The sequence below is a fragment of the Rhamphochromis longiceps genome, linkage group LG17, assembly GCF_057381845.1.
Source record: "Rhamphochromis longiceps isolate RC_006_pf linkage group LG17, R_longiceps_female_GT1.1, whole genome shotgun sequence".
In the NCBI taxonomy this organism is placed as follows: Eukaryota; Metazoa; Chordata; class Actinopteri; order Cichliformes; family Cichlidae; genus Rhamphochromis; species Rhamphochromis longiceps.
In genome coordinates this window covers 17,152,189-17,162,316 of record NC_140573.1, presented here as the reverse complement: position 1 = coordinate 17,162,316, position 10,128 = coordinate 17,152,189, and the positions used below count along the sequence as shown (strand labels likewise).

General features: G+C 39.0%; 1 protein-coding gene across 2 annotated transcripts; it reads left to right on the top strand.

Annotated features, from left to right (window-relative positions):
• The first annotated feature begins 996 nt into the window (after nucleotides 1-996).
• Nucleotides 997-9,221, top strand: prpf38a (pre-mRNA processing factor 38A). 2 transcript variants are annotated; one of them, XM_085387302.1, is made up of 10 exons: nucleotides 998-1,200; nucleotides 3,257-3,416; nucleotides 4,504-4,625; nucleotides 5,809-5,894; nucleotides 5,979-6,089; nucleotides 6,948-7,054; nucleotides 7,197-7,223; nucleotides 7,323-7,414; nucleotides 8,179-8,227; nucleotides 9,066-9,221. In XM_085387302.1, exons 1-10 carry the CDS (start codon nucleotides 1,071-1,073, stop codon nucleotides 9,109-9,111), a joined length of 930 nt encoding a protein of 309 aa, XP_085243428.1. In that variant the 5' UTR covers nucleotides 998-1,070; the 3' UTR covers nucleotides 9,112-9,221. The 2 variants fall into 2 exon arrangements, with proteins under 2 accessions (XP_085243429.1, XP_085243428.1); XM_085387303.1 differs by lacking the exon at nucleotides 7,197-7,223 and having other exon boundaries at nucleotides 997-1,200.
• Nucleotides 9,222-10,128: the final 907 nt, after the last annotated feature.

Below are 10,128 nucleotides of genomic sequence, written 5' to 3'. Positions count from 1 at the left end.
GTTCAGAATCATCTTCAATGCACAACTTTTTCTATGCTGTGCTCAAGGTGCTCTCAGCTGTTTAACCCGACATATTTATAATTTAATCACATTAGGTCAACAGTGTCACAAAACAAGCCGCATACTTGAAATAACCTGGTCAGCATTACATAAATCACATTTTCAACAAAAGTTAGAAACGTTTAGTTAATATTTTGAGACAGACGCTTCACTCTATGTGCTATAACATAGACATAATAGTAAATGTGTGAGTCTTTACATTGTAGATTCTCACTGAAGATATTAAAACCGTGAATGAATACGTATCGAATTATGTAGTAAACAAAAAGTGTGAAATAACTCAAAACATGTTTTATATTTTATATTTGTTATATTTAGATTCTTCAAAATAGCTACCCTTTGCTTTGATTACTGCTTTACACACTCTTGGAATTGTCTGGATGAGCTTCATGAGGTAGTCACCTGAAATTTTTTTCCAACAGTCTTGGAGGAGTTCACAGAGATGCTGAGCACTTGTTGGCCCCTTTCCCTTCACTCTGCCATCTCATCCCAAAACATCTCGATTGGGTTTAGGTCAGGTGACTGAGGAGGTCAGGCCATCTGGCGCAGCACTCCATCACTTTAATTCTTGGTCTAATAGCCCTTACACAGCGTGGAGGTGTGTTTGGGGTCATTGTCCTGTTGAAAAATAAATAATGGTCCAACTAAACGCAAACCGGATGGGATGGCATGTCGCTGCAGGATGCTGCGTTAGCTCTGGTTCAGTGTCTTTTCAGTTTTGAATAAATCCTCAACAGTGTTGCTAGCACCCCCCGCGACCCTGAAAAGGACAAGCGGAAGCGAATGGATGGATGAAATTGAGTGTCGTTTTTTCTTTGTGTGTGTGTCATTTTTGTCCACACGCCATACCAGCTGGCGGCGGTAATGCACCGTTTCGCTGTTTGCCAACAAGAAGAAGCGGAAGGAAGAAGAAGAAGAAGTCGAACCGGAAATAATATTTACTCTTTCCGGTTTGGCGTCTAAGGTTTTCTTTTTTTTGTTCATTTTCTCCATGCCAGAATAGTAGTATCATGGCAAACAGAACCGTTAAAGACGCTAACAGTATACACGGGACTAACCCGCAGTATCTGGTGGAGAAAATCATCCGCACACGAATCTACGAGTCTAAGTACTGGAAGGAGGAATGCTTCGGTCTCACCGGTTAGTAGTGTCACCAGTGAGCTAACGTTAGCTTCATGAGGGCTCATTTTAGCAAGCGGGTTACTATCGACATTAAGCGGGCTCAGTTATATTCTTGGGGAGATAGATAGAGAGATATTTTTAGGCAACAGAAATTATTTTATTTTAGGCTAAAAATTCAAGACACAGTCATACAAGTACAACACACATTAAGATGTGTCCTGAACTGCTCCTTGACTGTGCAAAATATTATAAACAATAAGTAACTTTAAATTAGAAATCGGAAATTTTAAATTAAAAAACTGAATATGTACATTTTGCAAATGGAATATTAAAGTGTTTGTACCATATTAGCACAGCAATGTCTGACCGTGCAATGGAAGTAGAATAAACAAAATTAAGTAACGTAAACACAGTAATTGAACTGAGTGACTATAGTTATTTAGTGTAATGTAAACAGTGACTGGAGTACAACAGTGACCAGAGTAATATAAGCAGTAGGTAAGCAGCATGATCAGTGTAGCAGCGTGTGCCGTAATAATAAATCAGATACGATATGAAATATGACAAGAATATAAAATAAGGTCCTGTTCTAGACCCTTATGGTGATGCTATGAGGGGAGTGGGGGCATGTTCTGATTTAAGCCTTGGATGGTCTGAGGATAGAAGCTCCTCTTGAGTATCTCTGTTTTTGTCCTGATAGTGCGAAACCTGCCTGATTGCAGAAGTTGAAACAGTTTGTTACTGAAGAAAGGCTATAGAAAAAATAAACAAATTTAACACATGGTTCTGTAACATGCCGTTGTGTTAAACGATGTAAATGCAAATGTTTCACCCACATTTGTGACTAAAAACAGACCTGCAAACATATTTAGTTTGACAACATTAAGTCCACGTGGCTCCCAGTTTTATACAGAAGCACTGATAACACAATAGCAGCAGTGATGATAACACTGGCATAGTTTAACATGGAGCTGAACTCTGTTTACACTTACACATGCACCGGGAAGAGCAAATAGGCTTAGCTGTTACAGAGTAGCTGAGGAAAGAAAACGTGTTTCTAGAGCCCAAAAACAGCAGTTGTTCCTGTAACCACCAATAAAACCTATACTGGGAAAAAGGTGGCAGGAGCCCTTCATCAAAGCGCCTGATCAACAAACACCAAAATTTGTTTTACACAGAGAAAAATCTGCAGTAAGCCTCCAAGAGTAGTATTAAAACATGCTGTTAACTTGGTTTCATACCATGTTTATATTACACAGCTTGCTAAAGGCTGATGGCAGCCTTTACAGCCTTACCTGCAGCAAACGGGGGTCTAAAGGGAGACATGGACTGTTCTTGGCCATATTTATTTAAAGGCTTTCGTAACATTTTTCAGATTGCAATTGAAATGGTGTAAAATTTTGTGTTTATGAAATTGCATTAATATTGAAAAAGTGATGTCACTCCCAATTTGGTGCATTCCAGCAAAAGGAATAAATGTTAAAAGACCTCATCTACCTCAGAAATTAGAGACTGTTCTGGTCCTTCCTGTACAGTGTTTTTTACCAAGTCAGTGGGAGTCATTGGTTTCCAGGTCCTCCTAAAGTCCACAGTCAATTCCTTGGTCTTTGTCCCGTTGAGCTGCAGATGTTTCTGCTTGCATCACATGAGGACGGTCCCTTCTGGTGCCTCAGTTGTGCTGATGATCTTGTCAAACACACAATGTTAAAACGCACATATTGTGGTCTTTCTGTCAGGCAATCAACAATCCAGGACACAGCTTGTTGTACTACTTAGGCATTCCTTTCTTCATCTTTCTTCATCTCCTTCTCTGATAGTTGGATACCACAGTAATTGACTCAGAGTGCTAATATGCTAATATGTGAGGGACATCACTCCCCAGTTCTGAAATGGTACTGGTAGTAAAATAGTAGTAGAACTGTAAACTTCTAATCTGTACAAGTCTGTATACCTCTGTTCATTGTCTAATTGGAAACATGTATGCAGGTGCATTTGCAGGCAACAATTGTATACAATGCAATTTGTATTTATAGTTTTTTGTTAACAATGCTTTTGTATGTTGTTTCATCCTCAGCTGAGCTGGTTGTCGACAAAGCCATGGAACTTAAGTATGTTGGTGGAGTTTTTGGTGGAAATATCAAACCCACTCCTTTCCTTTGTCTCACGCTGAAGATGTTGCAGATTCAACCTGAAAAAGACATCATTGTCGAATTCATAAAAAACGAGGATTTCAAGTGAGTTTTCTGCAGAGAGAAAAGGAGTAAACACTTATGTTGTGTTAATTTTCTCAACCAAGTTCATAGTGTATAGAATTCACTCAAACTCGTGACACTTTTAGGCACATTCCCACTATTTTGCTTAGCTAAGGTTGTAGCATAGTTGTAAAGATAACAGACCTTTATGAACATTTGACCTTAAGAAAAAGTTGCATGATATTTAGAATACCCATATATGATTTCTTATATGGCTGTATGTTATCAGTGCAAACAGTGGCATTGAGAATGGCATTTTAAATTGCTCTTTATAGCAGTATTATCACTCGAAACTTCAGATCAGTCTATTGACCTTGAAGGAGAGGTCAGAGGTCAAATGTGACAAGATTTTTAACCTTTATATGGTACTTTTTTAATGTTCAAAATACACACTTGTAAGAATCATAACTTAACTTTTTGTTCAGTTGATCTTGGTGGATGTAAGCCAAATTGTAATAGATTATTATGACCCTTGAGTTTTATCTGAATTTCTTCAAAACTTTTTAAGCTTTTGTGTTTACAAATCGAATGATGAACTCAAACACAAATGTGATGAATCACCAGGGCTCTCAAAATCGCTAGCCCGACGTCCCGGGGCTAGCGATATCTCCGGTCGGGCAACCAAAATCTATCTCAGCCCCGCCCGTCGGGCTATATGATAGCGGGGCTGAGATATTTGTACATTTCTTCAGTTAATTTGTATGAGTGAAACCTATTTTCCTCGGTTTACTTTGCTGCTGTCACATGGCTGTGTATTTGTTGAATACTTTATTGATAATGATTAGGTAAGGAAAATATGTTTCTGCTATTTTGTAAAATTGTTATTAATAAAAAGCTTTGTAAATTGTTTAAGTACTGTTTTATAGTTTTATGTGTTTTTAAATGTCTTTGTGCCTGAATGTGATCTTGCTGATTATAATGTTGCACAGCAGTTTGGTAAACTGTTGTCGGCAGTCAGCAGCGTGTGTAGCACATTTCGTGCTGGATTGATTAAGAATATATTTTTATGTGTGTAACACATAGATGAGGTATGACATGTTCGTGCTCATTTTTTTCCCTTTTCTTTTAGATATGTGCGTTTACTTGGAGCGATGTACATGAGGTTAACTGGAACTGCAGTGGATTGCTACAAATACTTGGAGCCTTTGTACAATGACTATAGAAAGATTAAGAGCCAGAACAGAAATGGAGGTGAGTTTGACAAGTTAATCTATAAATGACTGGACTCTAACTGGTGTTGGAGGGAGGTGAATGATATCGCAATATTTCAAGAAAATTTGCAATAATGATATTTCTGACATATAAAAGAAAAATACTAAACATTTTATTATTTGCTCGCTGCTTGCAATCAGCAGTACTTGCAATGTACAATGTAAGTGCATGAAATGCATTCTCCATCTTTTCACATGAGCTAATGTCACTAATAAACTTCCTAATTTGAAGTGTGAATCTTATTGAAACAAGGCCCCAGCACTAGGAGCATTACAGTGTAGCAGTACTGACAGCATGAGGCAAAGGTGAGCACAAAAGTGGCATAGGTGTTTAAGTATGAAACTACTGGTTAACATTTTAGATTAACAATAATTAAAGTAATTTAACCTTGTAACTTGTCAAGAGCTTGTACAGAATTGTAATATAATAAACCTGAATTATGTTTTTCTAAGTCAATTTTTATATGTTTTATACATTTATTCAATTTATGTTATTTTATACCGAAACTTGAGACAGCACAGTCCAGAGAAGTGAGGAATTCATCAAGCATAACTTTCACCCACTAAAGAATATAAATAAATAAATTACAGTAAAATGTAATTTGACATCTTAATAAAAAAATATCTGTTTTACTTGACTATTGTTCTTCTCTTCTTTTTGTTAAAACAGTATTTTTTTTAAATTCATTGACAGTATTGATTCTGTTTTACGATTGCAAATAAAGAATTTTGACTTTTTTCTCAGAATTCTGAGAAAAAAGTCAAAATTCTGAGAAAAAAGTCAAAATTCTGACTTTTTTCTCAAAATTCTGGAAAAGAAGAAGAAAAAAAAAGGACATGCCCACTTTTTTTTCCCAGTGGCCCTAATCCTCTTCCATACAAAGCACTTGCACATACTAGTGGATTAAACTTTGCAATTTAGGACAACGTTGGCAAAAACCTTACATTGGGTGGTTGTTTATATTTGTAGGCGTTGTGCATGTATATGTACACCAATCAGGCACCGATCATTCAATGAGACACTGATTTTTTTCGTCATTGTGACACTTGTTAGTGGGTGGGATACGTGAGGTAGCAAGTAAACATTTTGTCTTCAAAGTGGATGTGTTCGAACCAGGACAAATGCGTAATTTTATTTTATTTTTATTTGTAAATTATTACAGAGTTTGAGGTGATGCATGTGGACGAGTTCATCGACGGGCTTCTTCACGCAGAGAGAATGTGTGACGTCATCCTTCCTCGGCTTCAGGTGTGTTAGTGTCATTTTTGTATATCTGACCTGTTTGATGTGCCAATGTCATTGACTTTTCTTTTTTTTATGCGTGTATTACAGAAGAGGCAAGTGCTGGAGGAGGCTGAGATGCTGGACCCAAGGATTAGCGCTTTGGAGGAGGACTTGGATGAAGTAGAAAGCAGTGAAGAAGAAGATGAGGAAGAAGATAAGGTTAAAAATAAAATTATCAGTAAAAATCTACCATATAAAACTGATGCAATAAATTGGTGGTTTCTGATTGACATGTTCATTTTCCAAATATATTTCTAATGTTTAAAGAGCCCTCACTATAACAAAACACAATATGTTCAACTATCAGCTTTTGTTTAACTGCACAGTTAGCTTATGTTCAGCTTCACTGAAACATGAAAATCCATCTGTAATAGCAGTAACGTTCTGTACTGCCACAAGATGGCACCATCCATCCATCTTCATCTGCTTTATCCGAGGCCGGGTCGCGGGGGCAGCAGCCTAAGCAAAGAGGCCCAGACCTCCCTCTCCCCAGCCACCTCCTCCAGCTTATCCGGGGGAACACCAAGGCGTTCCCAGGCCAGCCGAGAGATATAATCTCTCCAGCGTGTCCTGGGTCTGCCCCGGGGCCTCCTCCCGGTGGGACATGCCTGGAACACCTCACCCAGGAGGCGCCCAGGGGGCATCCTTGTCAGATGCCCGAACCACCTCAGCTGGCTCCTTTCGATGTGGAGCAGCAGCTGCTCTACTCTGAGCCCCTCCTGGATTGCCGAACTTCTCACCCTATCTCTAAGGGAGAGGCCAGCCACCCTTCGGAGGAAGCTCATTTCTGCCGCTTGTATCCGCGATCTGGCACCGAATATGTAAAAACTGCAAACACAAGTAATACAGATAGTATTACATAGTGTAAATTAGTTCCTTTGCAATACAATGACTGGTTTAGGTTGCTCAGCTCAGTTATATGGAGGCGTCTGCATAAAATAGCTTCTATGTCCACTGAAAATGTTGTCTGTTAGTGGATTAACTGAAAAATAAAAACATGAATGAATTTGGTTGCAGATGGAGAGAATTCAGACTCCTGAGCCACATAGACGTGGTTACCGTGACAATGACAGACCTCGCCGCTCCCCATCACCACGTTACAGACGCAGCCGTTCTCCCAGACGGTACTCATTGTGCTCATCCTTACATTTTCTTGAGTCTTCATATGTTTGTGAATAAGACAAGTAGACTTGCAGAGCAACCTTTTCCCACATTGAGTTTATACAGTTGCTTTCATTATGGTAAGCTCCATTATTTCTTCTTCAGGAGGAGCAGGTCTCCAAAGAGGAGAAGGTATGACTGCGTTTTGCATTCACTTTAATCTTGTTAAAACTGCACTGCTAGTATGTGTGTCTTACAGGAATATCTGTGTTTTTTATTGTACATAAACAGCCCCTCACCACGGAGAGATCGCCATCGCAGCAAGAGCCCCCGGCGCCACCGCAGCAGGTCCAGAGAGAGACGCCACCGCTCCAAATCACCAGGTAATTAAAGGGGAGATCAGTGTTCTGTGGCCATATGGTGTAACCACAATAACAGACAGCTGAGAATGGGGGAAAATATGGGTTATTAAAGAGTCTGCAGACATTTAAGTTAAAGAAGCAACCAAATATATCATTCATATGATTTAGAACATGTATGTTCTCCATCAACTTGGAGTTCCAAAGCATTTTAGCCATTATATCTTTAACTGCTCACTTACTAATGAACAAAGCACTTTGTTTACAGTTAATCAACCAAAATTAATCGATTGGCTTGTTACTGTTATTTTTGTTATATGTATATATATGTACAGTGGTGACTCGTTTATCGTGGTAGTTACATTCTAATAATAACCCACAATAGGTGAAATCCTAAAATAAAAATAATATATGGTTGAATATATATCGGACATTCTTACCTCCAACAGGGTTTTTAAAAAAATGCATGCAAACCATAAAACACCTGAGCCAGACATTTTTGTGGGACACTCAGGATCAGGGCCAGTGGTCCACAGGATGACTTGGATTCAAATTTGTTTTCATCTGTTTATTTTTTGCAAAGATTTGTGCCACAATATCAGTGGGTTTTAAACCACTGAAATGAAGCCAGCAATCATAGAAATTCATGTTGTTCTTCTGCCATCCTTTTGGCAACTGTGTTTTAAGTTTTTAGCACTGGAAATGTTCAAGTTATTTCCATAGTTACATAAGTTTGGAAAACTTTTGTCTATAACTAAAAATGACTTGGTGTCATTGTTGTGATCCAGGTCACCACAGAAGCCACAGACATCGCAGCCATTCCAAGTCCCCAGAGAGGTGAGTATTATTATTATTAATGTATATCTGGGTAACGTTATTTGATTAGTGGGCGCTGTGCTTCCTGGTCTTGATGTCAGTGACTTCGATCTCCTCCTGTGACCAGCTTATTATCCCAGCAGGGTACCTGATCACAGGCATAGGTATTGATAGCCCAGATCTTGTTCTTACCATTCAGTTGACTCCTTGCGTACTGCTCCTTGGGGCTGTTCATCTTGTAGCCAAACATCTCATGATCACTGCTGCCATAGATCAGCTGGTTAGTCTCGGTAATGTTTGCAGTACGTATTGTCCGTAGTGCTGCATTCACATCATCTAGAAGACCTTCAGAGGGTAATTTATGTAATCTTGGTAACCGGCTACAGAGGGTCCAGGATCCTGTCTTTCAGGTCAATTCCTCTCTCACTTAACGATACTTTCTTGATACCCAGGGCTTCATTCTCACCCAAACTTGGGTATCTACCCCTGACTTGTCGTCTTGGCTCCCCCTTGTGTTGCATTTGTGTTGTTCCTTGCCAGTCTCTAGCTGTGAGAGCAGTTTCTCCATTATACTTTCATGATTTTAATTGTCTATAAACAAGTAACTAAATTAAGTAACTAACAAGAAATAGCACAAGCACACTATACTGTGCCGTAATTTGATATGGGCTAAAGACAGAAAAGAAGGAGGAAGAAAGAGAAATGTGTATTTTTAAGCTCCAGGTTAAAAATAACAAGACAGAGAGGGAGAAGAAAGAGTTTCCCTCTGTGTGCATATTTGTATTCACCAACTCCAGTGTAGTGGTATTAGAATATTCATTGTTTATTTAACTTGGTTTTGTTTTGTTTCACGTTACAGGAGTTCAAAAAAGAGTCACAAGAAGAGTCGAAGAGGAAACGAGTGATTTTTTTCTTTCTTTTTGTTTTTATACCAAACTTTCAGAAATCTGCTTTCTAATTCCTGTGTATTTGTTTTCTTTTCCCTTGTTGTTTTTTTATGGGGGGGGGGGGGGGGGGGAGTATAAATATATAAAATATTTCATGTAAACATGTTCATTGTGCTTAGAATGTGTTTCATAATCTGATTTGATCTGACATTTCAAAAATAAAGGCCCCTAAATTGTGACTCTTCGGATGTTTTAAGGTTGTTGTTGTTGTTGTTGTAATAGAATTAGTGGTAGTAGTAATAGTTGTTATTATTATTATTATTATTATTATTAACTGATAGGCAAATGAGGGAAGTTTGAAATTTGTAAATGAGATGAGGGCTGAGGGAACTGAAAGTGTTTTACCACTCCCTGATTTCCACATTTTCTTTGCATGTTTGTAACATATTGAAACACAAGTAAATATGAATTGTAGTTTCTAGAAGCGGTTAGTAGTAAGGGGTTGGGGAAACTTTGACTGTGTGAAGAGGAGTGTGCCCCTGGACTTCCCCTCGATTCCCCCGGAGGCCTGCGTTTGAGTCCAGCCTGTCCGGCCTTGACTATAATAATGACTGTAGAAGCTACCGGAGCACAGAGGAGAAGAGCTGGTGAAGCCTGGACACTGGGTGTTTGTCAAGGTCATAAAAGAAAAACATGGTCAACAACCCAGGTAGGAGGTATGATATCAGACACTGCTGTCCACACCTACTGCTGTAAAAATAGCTGAGCAAAATACCTGGTTACATCGAACTCACTGTGACACACAACGAATCCCACACCTACACAGGAGTAGTTGTAACGGATAATTGGATGTTTTAGACTGCCTCTGAAACTAATATTTCTTGTTGTGTAGCTTGTGCACCTGCTATGCCAACACTGGCCACATCACCATTTCGACTACCATCAGGTAATTGTCCAGCCAGCCTAGCATGCATGCTGCAGATGTTTAGAAGTCCTTCGCTGTCCCCAAGTGTAACCTGTATTTCTTTCTGCATT

Coding starts and splice junctions, on each gene's coding strand:
- prpf38a (XM_085387302.1), top strand. CDS start 1,071: ATGGCAAACAGAACCGTTAAAGACGCTAACAGTATACACGGGACTAAC. Junction 4,626..5,808: donor GAGCCAGAACAGAAATGGAG/GTGAGTTTGACA, acceptor AAATTATTACAG/AGTTTGAGGTGATGCATGTG. Junction 7,415..8,178: donor CCACCGCTCCAAATCACCAG/GTAATTAAAGGG, acceptor GTTGTGATCCAG/GTCACCACAGAAGCCACAGA.